General features: G+C 35.8%; 2 protein-coding genes across 3 annotated transcripts in view; one reads left to right on the top strand and one right to left on the bottom strand.

The window, feature by feature from the left end:
- The window catches only part of si:ch211-266o15.1 (zinc finger MYM-type protein 4), a 37,853-nt gene extending 26,781 nt beyond the window's left edge, over positions 1–11,072 (bottom strand). For both annotated transcript variants that reach the window (XM_067366949.1, XM_067366950.1), the window contains exons 1-5: positions 10,934–11,072; positions 2,110–2,147; positions 1,757–1,969; positions 507–608; positions 278–333 (exon numbers count right to left, since the gene is read on the bottom strand). In XM_067366949.1, the coding sequence (XP_067223050.1) occupies positions 278–333; positions 507–608; positions 1,757–1,969; positions 2,110–2,125 (387 nt within the window). In that variant the 5' untranslated portion in view covers positions 2,126–2,147; positions 10,934–11,072. The remainder of the gene's footprint in view (positions 1–277; positions 334–506; positions 609–1,756; positions 1,970–2,109; positions 2,148–10,933) is intronic.
- A 1,170-nt stretch (positions 11,073–12,242) lies between these two features.
- Positions 12,243–19,862, top strand: rtraf (RNA transcription, translation and transport factor). The gene is made up of 8 exons (XM_067366524.1): positions 12,243–12,397; positions 12,550–12,674; positions 12,799–12,898; positions 15,730–15,810; positions 16,291–16,379; positions 16,468–16,536; positions 19,298–19,346; positions 19,476–19,862. Exons 1-8 carry the CDS (start codon positions 12,337–12,339, stop codon positions 19,628–19,630), a joined length of 729 nt encoding a protein of 242 aa, XP_067222625.1. The 5' UTR covers positions 12,243–12,336; the 3' UTR covers positions 19,631–19,862.
- Positions 19,863–19,877: the final 15 nt, after the last annotated feature.

Here is a 19,877-nt window from a genome sequence, read left to right as displayed (position 1 = left end):
TTTAACACTAAAACAACATTAACAAGCAGACAAAAATCCTTCACCTTCAACCACATACATTCAGTGGCCACTTCATTAAGGTGCACCTGTACACCTACGCAATAATCAAAAAATATTAATAATATAATCACCTTTAGCACCTTGCTGAATCATGTCATGAAAAATTTTGGGAGCAAAAGTGGGTCCTTTAAAGTATTATATAACTACTAAAGTGGCCACAGACTGCATGTTTCTGTTAACACCCAATATCTGTCACTGTTTTTCCACTTAAACTTACGATGGCATCACTTCGCGATGACTCAATCCTGAGCTCAGACTGTACGTCTTGGATATCTGACACAGGAGGACAAAAATAGCACTTTCACATATATGCAGTTCCATAATGTTCTTAACAAGGCATCAAGCTCATCATAAAACCACTGTACTTATACCAGAGTAAATTATTCTAGATGAAGCAACAGAATTACTGAAATTACATTGTATAAAGCATAATTTAATTGTTTTACCTATAATAGTGTCTGATGAGGGGGTGACAGGGGTGTCTTCAGAAACCTTCGCTCTCTCCACATCCATTTCTGAGGTTCCATTGGTAGAGGAGCTATTCTCTTCTGTAGTCAGAGACAAGCCCAGTTTTTAAAAGTCCACAATAGTTCAGCTACATGCTAATTTATAATTCATCCACATCTAAATGATGATTTACTGCATAAATATTAAAAACAACGCATCTCATTCACTACGCACACTTGCACAAGAGAACGTTTCACCAAAACATTCAAACACACATGAATTAGTTCTTAACCTTACTCTAATGTTAATGAATTTGGAGTATTCTAAGGGTGCGTTCACACTGGTAGTTCGGTTCGTTTGGTTCATTTGGTCCGAACCAAAGTAGAAAAAAAAAAGAAGAAGAAAAAAAAAAAAAACATTTAGTCCTGGTCCGATTAGTGTTCAGATTGGCATTTTTATCACCGAACCTTAAGGCATAGGGATACATTCACAACCTGATTGGTCGGATTTTATGACGTATTGCCTATTTTGAGACGGAACTTACCGAACATCCAAAACAGTGCTGTGTGCTGAGGTAAATGCACTTGTTGTGTGTGTGTAGCATGCATGTGATGGTATTTTGGTCAGCTGGGAACTCGTGAAGAGCATATAAAATGTGTAAAGTAGTCAAAACAGCGGCGGGAATCCATCCGTCTCACACACAAACAATCCGCTACGTGGAGACGCGTGTCTGATGCCTGTCATGGGCAAACTCGCGACTATGACAAGAAAAACCGACATGCGTGAGGATTCTGTCCTTTTTAGGGTCTCGTCTTCCTGTTTTTGGTTCGTTTACATGTCTTTGGTCCGTGTTGCGTTCATATATCATTCGAACCACACCACAGTTCGTTTGGAAGTGGACCGAGACCCATCTTTTCAGCGGTCTCGGTCCGCTTGTTTGGTGTGCACCAGGGTTCGGATGGCAGCGTTCACATATGTTCAAATGAACCACACTAACCGAGCAATCGCACCAGGGTTCGTTTTAATCGAACCAAACATGACAAGTGTGAACGCACCCTAAATGAGCGACCACATGCTCAACGTTAGTCATTTGCATAAAACATGCAGACAACATTTCCTTTTAAAGACATGCTCTCAGGAAGCAAGATCCTCCTTCGCTTACTCTTTCACTGTATGTGATGAAATATATTTAAGATGAAATGTCAATAAAATGTAATCTTAATTAATTATATAAGGCCACCAAACTCGCCTGCATCAGCACCACTAGTTGGCACTCCATCTTGACTTTCATTTTTATCATTGCTGTTCCCATCCAACTGAGAGAAAGCTTTCTGAGCGAAGCTGCTGTCTATTTCCCAATCATCTTCATCTGTTCCAAAGACTGGAAGTCCATCAAGCTCATCATCCACTGGCAGACCACTGCTGCTCTCACCCTGATCAGCAGAGGTTTTAACCTCAAGCTCTTCAGGAGACAGAAAAGACAAATAAGATGTAATATATCAGCATGAGACATGAAACTAACAAAAAATGACTAACAGCAAAAACAAATGAAGTTAAACGTGGGGTAAACTGTGGTGAAATTAAGGGTGTTTGGTTTCATACCTGATGACTGGTCCATCTGGCCCAGATCCGCTGACTTTCTAGAGTTCAAAAGACATAGAATGAGCGAAAATTTTAGTTTTGGTGTCGACATATTAAATAAAGCAAATAAAACTTAAGACAGAAAAGGGCAGTTGATATACAACATGAACTTCTTTCATTGTGACTGCAGCGTGAAATTGACACTTATGCAGAAAAATGCAGACTTTAATTCTCTTACAAGCCAAATTTATTTACAAAATATGTGATATTGAATAGTAATTTAAGGCATGTTACACTGGCATAATAAAGAGAAAAAGACATGCCAAGATTATAAATCAACTGCAATCATAAAGGATTGAAAATGAATGAAATTAATGAAAATGGAAGCAAAATGAAAGTTAATTCGGACAAACAATTAAATAAATATTCAAACATGTCAAGACACATTTGTGCAGAATTAAATGTTAAGAAGATTTAAATGTGAATTTATTTTATAGATATATCTGTAAAATGTATTCATGCTAAACTTCCATTTATTTTAATAAACACATCTGACAAAAATGTGCGCAAATAAATAGCAAAACAAAATTAGAGCTACAAACAAGAAAAATGTGTGTTTGTGAGTTTGGATGAACGACAGACAGATCTCCAGCCACCATTCAGAACATGTAGAGATGAAAAGTCAGAAAAACATTGCTAACATATAAGCAGCACATTAATTCACAGATTATGCACTCACATAAATTAATGCTTTTCCTTCAACTTCTTTTTTTTTTTGACTAAGACTAAGAAATTGTAACTTTGCCATCTTCAACTCTTTCCTCCATTTACCTCAGGAATGCTAATGATGTTAAATATATATCCATCAAATTTCACATTTACAAAAGCTCAAGCATTAAAATGTCCAGGCTTTTCATTTTCTGAAATGATCCTGGTACACGAAGAGAGTTTCCACTGACTTCCACCAAATGATGACCACATTACAATATAACTTGCCAACAAATAAACATAAGGCACTTTGGAAAAATTCAGTGTAATTTAAAGGGTTAGTTCAACCAAAAATGAAATGCTGTCATCAATTACTCCCTCTCATGTTGTTCCACACCTGTAAGACCTTCATTCATCTTCAGAACACAAATTAAGATATTTTTGATGAAATCTGATGGCTCAGCGAGGCCTGCATCGCCAGCAAGATAATTAACACTTTAAATGCCCAGAAAGCTACTAAAGACATATTTAAAACAGTTCATGTGACTACAGTGGTTCAACCTTAATATTATGAAGCGACGACAATACTTTTTGTGCACAAAACCCCCCCACAATAACGACTTTTCAACAATATCTAGTGACGGCCGATTTCAAAAAACTGCTTCAAATCTTTTGTTTCGAATCAATGGTTATATTAGAGGTAAATTATCTTGCTGGAAATAGAGGCCTCACTGAGTCATCAGATTTCATCAAAAATATCTTAATTTGTGTTCTGAAGATGAAGGAAGGTCTTATAGGTGTAGAACGACATGAGGGTGAGTAATTAATGATATTATTTTCATTTTTGGGTGAACTAACCCTTTAACTTCATGTCTTGATATCTTTGTTAACTTCTGGTCATATTACAGGAAAATGTACGAAACTACTTAAAACGGCAATTTCAAGACAATTGCAATGAATAATAATAAAAATCCATAAAATATGTAGGGCCAAATTACTCAAATCAAATAATTAAAAAAAATATTTAAATCATAAATACATACTTAATCATTTTATTAAGCCTATTGAATTTAAACAGTGACAGAAATGAAAAATCAATCCACAGATTATGATAAAACTGAACACAAAGTAACACTAAAATAACATATGACAGACATTTATTAATTTGTTTGGTAATTTAATAATGTTTTTTGTAAATATTTATATATTGGTTTAATTTTAAATAATTTGGCCCTCCATAAAAAGTATGTATTTTATTCTCAAATGTAGATTGTAATACACTGTCTTACAAAAAAGCTACATGTTATGTCACACACTTCCCAGCTATTTAAAACAAAATCCATCTCAATGAAATGTATATGATAAGCTTCGAAACTGGAAATTAAACATGAATGTCAACAAACATGAAAGAGCTTTTTACTGGATGAAGTGCAGGATGAATCAAAGACTTTTTAAAAATTTTGAATTTTGTCAACTTGAAGGACAACACTAGCATACAGACAACCAGAACCGATAGGCCTTTGTGTTATTTTATCAGCAAAGATAATAATATGAGAGGACACAGGAGCACAACCACTGCCAGTCCACCGTTCAAACCTTTCTATGCATAATGCGTCCTATTTGTATTTGGTTCTATATTTAGGCCTAGTTGATTCATTCCCATGCAATATGAAAACCAGAGAGATTCAAACGAATCTGACAGCAATCTTGCACTCTCAGCCTCACGTTCACACTTAGCTCTCTGTGACATTACGTGGGTTTACTGCTGGATCCGAAAATACACTGTAGTCAATATTTAGCATAGCAAAGCAGCTTGAAAATGTCAAGAATACTCTACTGAGAATGTTATTTAAAATGACAGTGAAAGTGATTAAAGTAATAATTATTTTACCATTTCAGAAGAATTAAGCTGTGCTTTACAAAGTCAAGTTTTATTTATGTTTCTGAAAATGGAAATGTATGGAAACTTGTTTCGGCCTCGGAATAAAAAAGAAAAAAGGAGTGACTTTTTCCTCTTACAAAGACTTTTTTTCCGCAATTGTGAGTTTGTCACAATTCTTGCTATTCCGAGTTTATATGGCACAATTCTGAGAAAAACATGTTACAAACTCAGAATTATGAGAAATAACGTTCTGAGGGGGAATGAAAAGTCAGAATTGTGAGATATCAACTGGGGGGGGGGGCTTCCATAGGAATGGGCAATATTAGGCATGTTAAATTACAAAGACAAGCATGTAAAACAGGAAAAGTAATGTTAATATGTACAATAAATAAGCAGTTGTTGACAGTGGTTAAAGTCACCATGAAATCAAAATGAACAAATTTTTCCTATAGTAAATTATTTATTCATGCAAATTATTATTATTATTATTTTTTTTTTTAAAGGTGCCATCGAACGTTTTTTTTTTTACAAGATGTAATATAAGTCTAAGGTGTCCCCTGAATGTGTCTGAAGTTTCAGCTCAAAATACCCCATAGATTTTTTTTTAATTCATTTTTTTAACTGCCTATTTTGGGGCATAATTAGAAAATGCGCCAATTCAGGCTGCGGCCCCTTTAAATGCTCGCGCTCTCCGCCCCCTCCCGAGCTCTCGACTCTTTCATTGCATAAACAAAGTTCACACAGCTAATATAACTCTCAAAATGGATCTTTACAAAGTGTTTGTCATGCATACTGCATGCATACATCGGATTATGGGAGTATTGTATTTATTTGGATGTTTACATTTGATTCTGAATTAATTTGAGGCTGTGATCCATGGCTAATGGCTAATGCTACACTGTTGGAGCGATTTATAAAGAATATAGTTGTGTTTATGCATTATACAGACTGCAAGTGTTTAAAAATGAACATAGCAACGGCTCTCTTGTCTCCGTGAATACAGTAAGAAACAATGGTAACTTTAAACACATTTAACAGTACATTAGCAACATGCTAATGAAACATTTAGAAAGACGGTTTACAAATATCACTAAAAATATCATGTTATCATGAATCATGTCAGTTATCGCTCCATCTGCCATTTTTCGCTATTGTCCTTGCTTGCTTACCTAGTCTGATGATTTAGCTGTGCACAGATCCAGACGTTAATACTGGCTGCCCTTGTGTAATGCCTTGAACATGGGCTGGCATATGCAAATATTGGGGGCGTACATATTATTGATCCTGACTGTTACGTAACAGTCTGTGTTATGTTGAGATTCGCCTGTTCTTCGGAGGTCTTTTAAACAGATGAGATTTATATAAGGAGGAGGAAACAATGGAGTTTGAGACTCACTGTATGTCATTTCCATGTACTGAACTCTTATTATTCAACTATGCCAAGATAAATTACATTTTTAATTTTAGGGCACCTTTAAATTCATGCGCCCTTGTAATGTTTAATCAAAATAACTTCCACTCCCACTTGAAATGACATCTCTTCTCTGATGATGCGTTTACTGATGTGAGGGCGGGACAACCTGTCACTCACATGACATCACAGCAATAGCAAACCACAACAATCCAATTAACACTAGCACTACCGGAATTCTATAACTACTAGAACTGCCAATAGCGGTCATTTTGACTGTTCATACCAGACAGCAGTGAATGTCATTTTTGTCATGTTATATTTACTTCAAAGCTTCTATGGTCATGTTTTATGAAAAATGTGGGGTAATTTAAGCATACATAATATAATATGTTCGTGATATTATTGTGTAAGAGCTACTAGACCTCCCACAAAAGTGCATGCCGCAATTTGCTTTCCGCAATTTGCATCCGGCAAGCTGGAGATCAAAGTTTTTTACCGCAGTTAAAATGTTGTTCTTGAAAGTCAAAATGTCAACAAATATAAAATGAAGCAGAATATTTCGTTAGATAAAAACATATTGTGAATTTTGGAAATGATTACATCTGTCTTTATTCAATACATTTTGACTTTTGGAGTTTACAATGCTTTAGCATTATCGGAAATGTTTGGACCACACGAATCGGGAACAATTTTATGCAGCCTCTAATGAAATCTAGAATGAATAAATATTATTATTTTTTGGAATTATCTCTGAATCACTCTCAGAATCAGTGTCAGACGAACTGTCAAGAGACCAAGAGACATCGCTCTCTGCTCCTCCATCAGACTCTGCATCATCAATGTTCTCAAGCAAGGATAAAACCTCAGTGACAGTCATTTTCTTTCTTGTTGCCATTTTGACGGTAAAGCTAAGTTTTAGCTTAGCAAAAGCATACAAAACTGCCAGAGAAAGGTTTCTAGGCAACAGCTAGGCAACAGCTACGCACATCTTTAACGGCGGAAAAAAGCATTGAGGAGATACAACGCCTGTAATATGTACGGTCAAATTGACCGCTATGGCCATTCAAGGTAGAAATACTCAGAACTCTTTTGTGTTTTGTAATTTTAATAAAATAACAATGTTAAAATAAAATTTACATTAATTTAAGAAAAGTCATGGAACTGTAGTTATATGGGTTTTATTTCAACAAAGTTATTACATTGCAAATCTTTAAAACGGTCAAAATGACTGCCTTGGTAGTTCTAGTGTTAAAAGGTGCAATATGTAGGATTTCTGTCCGCTAGAGGCCTATTCAAAACAAAGGCGTAGCTTGATGACGCCAAGTTTGAGCACGGAATCTTGGAACATGTGGTCCTCAACGGACGGTGCGAAAGATTAGGGATTGAAGTCAGGAAGAAATCATGTTCATGGATGCGATTATTAACGTTACTGTAGTATGAAGCAGAGCAGGACCGAAATTGACAGGCGGCTCTTCACGCGTCCTGGAGCCTTGGTTAAACAACAATGGCCTAGTGGTTTGTGGATATTTTACTGCAAAATTCTTACATATTGCACCTTTAATTCCAGATGGGAAAAAAAAAAAACAGGCCAGGCCCAACTTTTTTTTTTTCTTGTTCAAGAAGCAGTTTCAATCAGATAAACATCAAAATAGTGAAGAAAAAACATCACAACTTCCATTTCATCCTGACTTTTAAAGTGCATATTGCAGGTTAAATATTTTTTTCGAGATGAATATATAACCTTAATATAAATACCATATAAAAAAGGTACTGCAGGGTTTAAAAATGTTTTGCAGGACATAAGGGCACGAATTTAGTAGATAAAGTGACGAAATAGAAATCAATAATCTTACTCCTAGATGACCATTAGGTTTGCTTTTGCCTGATTCAAGAAAAAAATCTGTACAATATTGTGATCTGAGCAGTGTTACATATCGTTAGCTACAATGGTGGTCAGAATTATTGGCACCCTTGGTAAATCCAATCAAAGATGACTATAAAAATAGTTATGCATTGTTTATCCTTTTGATCTTTAATTCATAAAATTAGCAAAAATCTAACCTTTCACTGAAGGAAAAGAATTGAAAGTGGTGGGGAAATAAAAATAAAATAAAAATCACATTATGAAAGAAATGTTTTTCTCCAAAACACATTGGCCACAATTATTGGCTCCCTTTTGTTAAATACTTTTTGCAACCTCCTTTTGCCAAGATAACAGCTCTGTGTCTTCTTCTATAATGCCTGATGAGTTTGGAGAACACTTGAGGAGAGTTCAGAGACCATTCCTTCATGCAGAATCTCTCCAGTTCCTTCAGATTCATTCTTCAGCTCCATGTTGGTGCTTCTTCTCTTCAGTTTACTCCACTCATTTTCTATAGGTTTCAGGTGAGGGGACTGGGATGGTCATAGCAGAAGCTTCATTTTGTGCTCAGTGACACATTTTTGTGTTGGTTTTGATGTTTGTTTTGGATCATTGTCCTAATGGAAGATCCAATCAAAGCCCATTATTGGATTTCTAGCAGAAGTGGTCAGGTTTTGATTTTTTATCTGTTGGTATTTGGCAGAATCCATGATACCATGTATCTGAACAAGTTGTCCAAGACCTCCAGCAGAAAAATAGGCCCACAACATTAAATATCCAGCAGTATATTTAACCGTGGGCATGGGGTGCTTTTTATCCATGTGTGCACCAAACCCATCTGGTGGGTTTGCTGCCAAAAAGCTCTTTTTTTAGTTTCATCTGACCATAGAAGCTCGTCCCGTTTGAACTTCCAGTCTTGTCTGACAACTGAATATGCTGGAGATTGTTTCTGGATGAGAGCAGAGGATTTTTCTTGAAACCCTCCCAAACAACTTGTGGGGTTGTAGATGCCGTTTGATATTTTTTTAGGCTTTCTGAGACTCCAGACTCAACTAATCTCTGCAGTTCTCCAGCTGTGATCCTTGGAGAGTCTTTGTCCACTCAAACTCTCCTCCTCACTTCACATTAGGACGATTTAGACACTCGTCCTCTTCCAGTCAGATTTGTAACATCTGTAGTTTATTGTAACTTCTTAATTATTGCCCTGATAGTGGAAATGGGGATTTTCAATGCTTTAGCTACATTCTTACATCCATTTTGTATTTTGTGAAGCTCAAAAATCTTTTGCTGCACATCAGAACTATATTGTTGTTTGGTTTTACTCATTGTGATGAATGATTATTTGGCCTTTTTGTTTCCTCATGTTTATTCTCCTGTGGAATGGCTGGACAATTTCATGTTCATGATCACCCTGGTGTGCTAAAATTTTTTAAATATGAATGGGAATATACTTCAGAGATATTTTAATCATACAAAATTCTAGGGGTGCCAATAATTGTGGCCAACGTGTTTTGGAGAAAAACATTTATTCCATAATGTGATTTTCACCCCACTTTCAATTCTTTTCCTTCAATGAAAGGTTAGATTTTTGCTCATTTTATGAATTAAAGATCAAAAGGATAAACAATGCAGATTTATTTTTATAGTAATCTTTGATCATATTTACCAAGGGTGCCAATAATTATGACCACCACTGTAAGCTAACACGGGTCTCTTACCCTGTTCTCCACTGCTTCTCCTCACACAACAGCTCAATTTGTCTCTTTTGACCGTTATTCTGTCTAATTTGGCCTGTCCCTGCTCTCTTGACCACATAGCAGGCTAACTGTATGGCTGTGGTGTGTGATACGAGTATGAATAAACATTTACAATTTCCTCAGTATCAGAACTGTCATTGCGATCCATTGTTTTCCTATTGTTTATATTGATCGCACTCCCTTCAGTTGTCACTTCCGATTTGGCATTTTTCAGATGCGGAAGTAAAATTTTCTCAGAAAAAAAAAAAGCCTATGTAGTGCATTTATGTGTGTTTTTTCAAGAAAATCTATTTCATAAATTATTTTTCTATACACTGAATCACACTGAAACTCTAACCTGCAATATGCCCTTTAAGACATTTTTTTTTAATCCCTATGGAAAAAAAAATTAATGGAAAAATACTTCCGGAACCAATGCCGCAAGAAAAAGAGGGCGGGACCTTTTTTTTTCTTCAATAATCCATTACACTATGATGTATGACACAATTTGGAAGAAAAATCTCTCTATTACCTTTTCATTAATATTTTTGAATATGTTATCCACATGAACATGTACTGAGAAGTAGGAAGGACCTATTTGACACTGATATCTATTTTTATTAAATATTTCTATCATCCTAATTATTTTAGCAGCTAAATGGTGATTGATTGCAATAATACATACAGTAGCGAATCCTACAGAGGCAAAGGTTTTGGAGGCAAAATTCTTCAGCGACAGGGGCCAGGGCTAACGCAGCCAAATACGTGTTTCCGGTTCCCTCGCTGAGAGTGCGCGTGACGTCATAGAGTACTGAAGGCGCAGGTCTGCAGCTAGAACACACACCTGAAAATAAACTATAATGAACCTCATCGGTGTATACTCACACTCATTTTAGTACTAGTGTCACCAGCATTGCCATGGAAGCCAGCCCACACATGCACACGACTCCCGGCATGCATCTGCATTGAGAGATGCCTGCTGCAGACCCCCTGCATGCATTGTATTATACCGCCATGTTAATAATGCGACCCAATATCATTAATAACAACGATTTCACGAGCTCACGAGCGCGTATTAGTGGTTCACTATGAAATCTGAGCATAAAACTACAGATCATCAGCATCGAGCTCGCAGACCTGCGTTGTGCCTTCGCATGCGTGCTAGCAGGCTACATTTGAGAGGGAACAGAGAGGAAATGATGCTCTAAATTGAAAGAGAGGTTTGTGTTTAATTGTATACTTACGAAGAGATAAAGATCAGCTGTCAAACGAGGGCTTTCATGCGTTCTCCTGATGTTTTAAACCGCTTCTCTTTAGTATTGTACGTACAAAGCCTTTCGCCAAAGCAACAACGCGAATCGAGCTCCTGCTGCTTCCCAACAAGCTCAATATGTTCTGCTGCACCCAAGTGTCCAGGAGGGAAACTGCAGGGCCAGTAGCACATAAACTGTTCCAAAGGGGGGGAAATTATTCTTAATTTAAATAGGAATTATTTAATTAATCCAGTTTATACTATTATATGTTATATTATAATGGAACAAAGACTTTTATTTTGTTATCAGGATAAAATAAAATAATTTTATATTTGCGAATGTTTGAATTTTTATTTATTTTTTCGTTCATTTTTTTATTTATTTCAGTATTAACAAACAGAACAAGTTGGTACATGCAAAAAATAATAACACTTTCAAATAAAAAAAGAAATTATGGTTCAATAGTAAACATGTAGGAAACTAATACGCCTAAAAATTAGAGAAGAGAAACAGAAAAAAGGCAAATAAATAAAGAAACAAATATATTAAGGAAGAATATTAAACATGGCACAAATTCTGGATGTTTTCATTGCATTCTTGTTAACAGAAGTTGAAATACGTCTTCAATTCTTGCTTGGAAAAGTCAAAGTGGGGTTTACTTTTCATGTATTTACATTTATGGATATAAAACTTTCCAATAAATAAAAGAAGGTTTATACAAAGACTTGCATTGAGTTGAGATTCTTGTCTTTAACATAAAACCCAAGTTACAAAAAACATTTTGGACAATCAGAGCATCAATATTATTCCAGAAAGACCAAGTAATGGGACATTCCCAAAATAAATGATCAACAGTTTCAGAGGAGGCTTCACTAAAAGAGCAGGATGTATCAATGTCACTTCTAAATTTCTGTAAAAAGTACTTAACTGGATAAAATCTTGGAAGTGTTTGAAAAAATAACTTTACAATATTCCCTTTTTTTGGTGTCAAGAACAAACGCTTCTCGTTCACTCGTTGTGATATACATATTAATGCACATTATACATTATAGTTATTCTTTATGAATGAAAAACCAGCAGAATATAACCAGTTTAGGAATATTTATGCATCTTAATTTAATTGGAATTTTACTGATATCAAAATTATATTTCAGGAGAAATGTGTCCTCAAATTAAACAAGAAGAAGATGATGATTAGAGATTAAAGATCAAATCTGGTCTTTGTACAGAAAATAATAATTAATCGGCATCGCAAACCTTTATTTTGAAAACAGAATATTGGTTATTTTACTTCCGGTCTTCCAGTGCCATTTGAAGGCTGTAGCAGGTTGTGGATTCCTGTGCAAAATCATAAATCTGTTAACTTCTTTAAATAGTTTTCGCAGTTGAAAGGGATGTTTCGCAGAAAGCTTTCAGCCTTAGAATATCACAACCCTACTGGATTTGACTGTAAAGGTAGGAGTCTGTCTGAAATTAATGACGTGTTGCCACCTCATGCTCCCAAAACTGATCATGTTCATCAGGATAATGCCAACAGAGCTTAATCGCGAGTTAATCTATATGCTAACTGTATTATTAATATTGTGTGTGCTCGTTTCTTCACCCAGATGAAACGGAATTCAGAAATTTCATAGTTTGGTTGGAAGATCAAAAGATCAGACACTACAAAATTGAAGACCGGGGAAATCTCAGGAATATTCCCAGCTCAGACTGGCCTAAACATTTTGAAAAGGTGAAACTAATATATAGCAACATATTTATTTTCATGTCAGCGTGTGTATATATAGGCCTAAAGTAGTGTATATCGTTATTATTATTATGTATATAATGTATAAATAGGTGTTGTATGTTTGCAGTATCTTCAAGATGTGAACTGTCCGTTCAGCGTCCAGGAAAGACAGGAGACCGTTGACTGGCTTCTGGGTCTTGCTGTTCGTTTTGAATATGGAGACAATGGTATGATTTTATTTGACCAATATAGATGTTTTTGTAATGGCCAATCAATATCCAGAGAGCAGGTTGGCCGATATACACTATATACACTACTGTTTAAACGTTTTTTAAATAAAAAATACACAAATAAAATTCAGCAGTGATTCATTCAGTTGATCAAAAGTGCCAGTAAATCATTTATAATGTTACAAAAGGTTTCTATTTCAAATAAATGCTGTTCATTTGAACTTTGTTCATCCAAGAATCCTGAAAAAAGTCTCTGTTTCCACAAAAATATTATGCAACTCTTTTCAACATTGATGATAAGAAGAAATGTTTCTTGAGCAGTAAATCAGTATATTAGAATGATTTCTGAAGGATCATGTGACACTGAAGACATAATGAGGGAAAATTCAGCTTTGCCATCAGAGGAATAAATTACATTTAAATTATTTCAGTAGTTTTATTTTTCATTCAATAAAGACTTAAAACACTTCTTACAAATTACTAACCCCAAACTTTTGAACGGTAGTTTATACAAATAAATAGATAAATAAATATGAGGAATACTTTTATGCATTATTTACACTGAAAATGCAGTTTATCCATGTCAGTGTAGAAGGTAAACTTCTCTTAAAGGTGCCAAATAGGATCTTTTCGTCGACTGAGAAACCAAAGACTGTTACTGAGTTTTTGAATTGAGCGCATGCGTAAAAACAACCCCCCTCTGCTTTCGTGGGAACGCCTCCCAAAACTCATGCACGAGTATTGGAACACGAGTGTTTACCACCGGCATTCGCTGTGTTGTGTTAGTGGATTCATTATGTCGGACTCACCGCAGGCAACTCATAATCTGCAGTTGTTACTCCTGTCTCCGGACAAAAACATTGCATGCGGCGCCTGTGGAGTGTGGAAAGTTACCGGAGCGCGCAGCCGCGCACGTCTTTCACAAGGGACGTCATGGCAGTGATTGACAAGCCAGAGGGCCAATCGTTTACGCGATGATCAACACAAGTCATCCAGCTTTTATTAATATGATATTCTAATATCGATCTAACTTACTGCAGTGTGTCTCATACTAGTCACCGAGTGAACGCATTTTAGTATGATTGTTTTGACCAATTAAAATAGCGCTGCGTTACTCCACAATTTTAATTCATAAAATAAAGTGGCCTGTATAAGTAGATCAGCACTTGTGCCTGTTTCATTAGAATGAGATAAAATAATGTGAATTAAAGTGATCAAACATAACTGTAACAATGTTCAAGTTCCGGGAATAAGGGTGCGAACGTTAAAGGAAACTTTAATCATAACTTTAATAGTACAATATGCCTAAACACCAAAACGACTGTAGCATATACGCATGATAAAAAAACACCAACGTAAAATGTCTCAGGCTCTCGTCCTGCCCTGCTTCATACCACAGTAACATTAAAGGTACCCTGGAATTAAAAATTTAATTTATCTTGGCATAGTTGAATAACAAGAGTTCAGTACATGGAAGTGACATACAGTGAGTCTCAAAAACACCATTGTTTCATCCTTCTTATATAAATCTCATTTGTTTAAAAGACCTCCGAAGAACAGGCGAATCTCAACATAACACTGACTGTTACGTAACAGTCGGGATCATTAATATGTATGACCCCAATATTTGCATATGCCAGCCCATGTTCAAGGCATTACACAAGGGCAGAACGTCTGGTTGTGCACAGCTGAATCATCAGGTAATCAAGCAAGAACAATAGCAAAAATGGCAGATGGAGCGATAATAACTGACATGATCCATGATATCATGATATTTTTAGTGATATTTGAAAATTGTCTTTCTAAATGTTTCGTTAGCATGTTGCTTATGTACTGTTAAATGTGGTTAAAGTTAACATCGTTTCTTACTGTATTCACGGAGACGAGTCATCGCTATTTTCATTTTTAAACACTTACAGTCTGTATAATTCATAAACACAACTTCATTCTTTATAAATCTCTCCAACAGTGTGTAATGTTAGCTTTAGCCACGGAGCAAAACCTCAAACTCATTCAGAATCAAATGTAAACATCCAAATAAATACCATACTTACGCGATTAGACATGTTGCATGACGAACACTTTGTAAAGATCCATTTTGAGGGTTATATTAGCTGTGTGAACTTTGTTTATGCTGTTTAAGGCAAGCGCGAGCTCCGTGGGCGGGGAGCGTGAGCATTTAAAGGGGCCGCAGCCTAAATCGGCGCATTTATAATGATGCCCCAAAATAGGCAGTTAAAAAAATTAATAAAAAAAAAATCTATGGGGTATTTTGAGCTGAAACTTCACAGACACATTCAGGGGACACCTTAGACTTATATTACATCTTTTGAAAAGACGTTCTACAGCAACTTTAATAAAACTTTAATACATTAACTCATCCATAAAGAGGTGTCCCGTCGACACCTCCCATGATTCTGCGCTCATTCATGGTGTCAAGCTATGCCTTTGTTATTGCTTTGAATAAGCGACCTCTAGCAGCAAAACTTACATACTGTGCATTTAATTAGCCAAGTAAGCACAAAATGCCCAATTATTTTGCCACTTAATTTCCCGGCATATATATTGGTCTATCACTAATTGTAACATGCCTATCCTGTCCTTTACTGGTGAGACTTCCCCATTGAAAGTTACTTAGCAATTGTTCAATCTCAAACCACCAGGTGGCAGCATTGGCTAAGTTTGCAATAAAATGGAAAGCTTGCAGCTGTCCCACACATTCGATTGCACAATCTTGATTCCATTCATGTTTAGAGCAAGATGTTTTGACAACTTGAAGCCCCTTGTTTCCATCGCACTGACCACTTAAATTATTTTACATCCCACAGTCGAGAAATATCGAAACTGCAAACCTGTGACGGAGGCCAATGATGCTCAGAAGTCTGCAGACCCATTAATTAATCTGGACAGTGAGTATTCCCTCCCCCAAATGTCTTTCTTGTCTCCGGTCCTGTTGTTATGAGACGGTGGAGGCTGATTAAAGAAACCAGCTCAATCACTAAAGTGGCTTTCCAAGCATGTATGAGTGAACTGATTACACACCCACCTCTCTCCACAACCCACAATGAGTGGGCTGAACCGAGCCAGTGACCCACAGCTGGAGGGACACTCCAGATGTCAAGTGAATAATGGCACACCCCAGGAGGATGGGGTTCACTGAATGGAAAATATTGGGCTCTGCTGTTGTTGTTTTTTTTGTCTGAGTAGTTGGTTTCAGTCAACTAATCACAAATCAAGCCTTTCTATGGTAATATTTTCAGAGATCATGTTTTCTTCTTTGTATTCAGTAATTCCACCAAGGCTATGGTTGGTTCAAGGAACAATTTTGCATTGAAAAAAACTTTCAAATGATATGTTAGAATGATATTAAATGTGATTCTCCTCTTTAGTTAACAATCCAGATTTTAAGGCTGGTGTCTCGGCTCTTACAAATCTTCTCAAAATTCAGCGGCATGATGACTATTTGGTAATGCTTAAAGTAAGTATGGTTTGTTTTGTTGATAGTGAAACATTTGTCTGAATCCAGTGCATTTAAACTTCAGTTATTCTGTTGTTTGTCAACACAGGCCATTAGGATCCTTATTCAGGAACGTCTGACCCCTGATGCTATCGCAAAGGCCAGTCAAGCAAAAGAGGTGAGCATAAAATGTTTTTCTGAAATAAACTGCTGGGATTCTCAATATGGTGCTCTTTCCGTGTTGGTCAAAAATGACCTTTTTTTTTATTTCAGTGAAATTAATGTACTATATTTTAGTTTGATAATTATTTTTTATTATTTTGTATTTTTAGGGGATTGTATGGTACTAAATTATATTTATGCTGTAGTTATAATCCATTCATTCACTTTTTGAGCATAGACCTTAAACTTAAACTGTCATAAATTTTGAATGCTTAGAGCACAGATTTAATTTCTCTTTTCAAAGACAAACTTTGCAAAGTATTGCTGAAGTGAAAGTTTTAAAAAGTTAACTTAAAAAGTTACAGAATTTTACGTTTATTATGAAAAATGCACAAAAATACTATTTTAAGTTTTTATATGAAATATATATATCTTCAAAAACATGTTTTACTTTAAAACTGCAAGAAAATCAAAGCTATAAATCCAAATAAGTTGTGTTCCAAATTTGAGCTTGATATCTCAAAAAATGAGCTTTCAGTAGGATTTTATTTGGCTGCAGTACCAAAAGTTTCCACTAGATGAAATTGGTCTCCCATTCATTTCCAATGCAGTCAGTTTTGACAAGGCACACAAGTGTGACTATACTGGTGCTGGTCATATAATTAGAATATCGTGAAAAAGTAAAAAAATTTTTATTGTAAATTATTTTTAAAAATGAAACTTTCATATATTCTAGATTCCCTACATGTAAAGTAAAACATTTCAAAAGTTTTTTTTTTTTATTTTTTTTTTAAAATTTTGATGATTAGAGCGTACAGCTAATGAAAGTCCAAAATCCAGTATCTCAAAATATTTGAATATTTCCTAAGATCAATCAAAAAATGGATTTTCAAAACAGAAAAGTTCGAGTTCTTTAAAGTATGTTCATTTGTACACTCAATACTTGGTCGGCAGCACATATTACAGCAAATGACTTGCTCCTAGCACAAATTACAGCATCAGTGAAGTGTGGCATGGAAGAGATCAGCCTGTGGCACTGTTGAGGCACTATTGAGCCTTCAGATCATCTGTATATTGTTGAATCGACTGTTTCTCATCTTTCTCTTGAAAATATCCCATAGATTCAGGGGTCAGGCATGTTGGCTGGCCAGTAAAACACAGTAATATCATGGTCAGCAAACCACTTGGAAGTGGTTTTTGCACTGTGGGCAGGTGCTAAAGTCCTGCTGGAAAAGGAAATCAGCATCTCCATAAAGCTTGTCAGCAGATGGAAGCATAAAGTACTCCCAAATCTCCTGGAAGATTGCTGCATTGACTTTGCACTTGATAAAACACAATGGACCGACACCAGCAGACGTCACGGACCCCCAAATCATTACTGACTTCGGAAACTTCCCACTAGACTTCAAGCAGCTTGGATTCTGTGCCTCTCCAGTCTTCCTTCAGAATCTGGGACCATGATTTCAGCATGAAATGCAAAATTTACTTTTATCTGAAGAGGACTTTCGAACACTGTTCATTGTCCAGTTCTTTTTCTCCTTAGAAACAACATCAGAAGCATCTTACCTGGGCTGTTTCAGAAGTGGCTTGGTAGTCCTTTTCCTGAAGATGTCTGAGTGTGGTGACTCTTGATGCGCTGACTCAGGCTTCATTTGACTCATTGTGAAGCTCTCCCAAGTGTTTGAATCGGCTTTACTTGACAGTATTCTCAAGCTTGTGGTCATCCCTGTTGCTTGTGCACCTTTGCCTACCCAATTTCTTCCTTCTAGTCAACTTTGCGTTTAATATGCTTTGATACATCACTCTGTAAACTGCCACCACATTCAGTAATGACCATCTGTGACTTACTCTCTTTGTGGAGGGTGTCAATAATTGTTTCCTGGACCATTGCCATGTCAGCAGTCTTCCCAATTAGTGTGGTTTCAAAGAACAAGAGATACCCAGAATTTATACTGTAGGGATGGTCATTTAACGAAACTCAAATGTAAATATTCTAATATTTTGAGATACTGGATTTTGGACTTTCATTAGCTGTACGCTGAAATCAACAAATTAAAAAAAAAACTTTTGAAATGTTTTACTTTATATGTAGGGAATCTAGTATAAATTAAAGTTACATTTTTAAAAATAATTTGCAATAAAAAAATGAACTTTTTCACGATATTCTAATTATATGACCAGCACCAGTATTTTTCAGGACCATTTAACCTTTTTGAATCATGTCCATGATTTTTGTGTGTGTGTGTGTGTGTGTTGACATAGCAAGTGCTAAAACCTTTACCAAGTTTCGTACCATTGCGATAAAGTAAAAAATAAATAAATAAATAAATGAAAAAAATAATTTTATTCAGTCAAAAATGTATGAAGAGCACCAGAGGGTTAAAAATGCTGGTCATTTTTTCATGTTTTCATCACCAAGGCTGCATTTATTTGATCACAAAAACAGTAAAATTAGTTATGGTGAAATATTATCACCATTTCAAATACATGTGTTCTATTTTAATATATCTTAAATGTAATTTATTCTTCTGATAGCAAATCTGAATTTTCAGCATCATTAATCCAGTCTTCAGTGTCACATGATCCTTCAGAAATCATTCTAATAATGTTGATCTGCTGCTCAAGAAACATTTATTATTATCAATGTTGAAAACAGTTGTCTTTTGTATCGTTATAAATGTCTTTACTATCGCTGAGTAAAAGAAATAATTTCTTTAAAAAAATGTACAAATAAAAGTAGTGTATATTTCAAAACATTTGCTTATTTTTTTTCTTAGGGTTTACCAGTCGCTCTTGACAAGCATCTTTTAGGATTTGATACTGGAGGTAGGTTTGCACTTGCAAAACTGTTTTTGGGCTTCCCATGTCTACAAATCGTTCACATTCTGCATTGAATCATATGCTGTTGACTTTCGGAGGAATTGTAAGCACAAAGAATGCGTTTGATTCTTCCAGATGCGTCTCTGAACGAAGCGGCCAGGATTCTCCGCTTGCTTCACATCGAGGAGCTCAGAGAGTTACAAACCAAGATCAACGAAGCTATCGTGGCAGTTCAGGCCATCATCGCCGACCCCAAGACTGATCACCGCCTCGGAAAGGTGGGCAGATAAAAACGCCTGCCAGGGCCTTGCTGCAGAGACCTTCTTCACGAGACATGCTATGTGAAATATGCTTGTTTTCATTAACCACACCACAGATATTTTGTTTGAATTCAAGGCATTTTTGTGGGAATGCCGAACTGGACTGTTTTTTCTTTATTATGCATTTGTTCTGCCCTGTAATTAAAAAAAAAAGCACTTATTAAAAGTTACACGGGCTACCATTAAAAGCTTGACTATGTTTTTGTTGCATAATAAA

Source organism: Chanodichthys erythropterus, chromosome 18 (assembly GCF_024489055.1).
Source record: "Chanodichthys erythropterus isolate Z2021 chromosome 18, ASM2448905v1, whole genome shotgun sequence".
Lineage (NCBI taxonomy): Eukaryota > Metazoa > Chordata > Actinopteri > Cypriniformes > Xenocyprididae > Chanodichthys > Chanodichthys erythropterus.
Note: the sequence above shows the minus strand (reverse complement) of the source record. Positions and strands in the feature narration are given on the sequence as shown.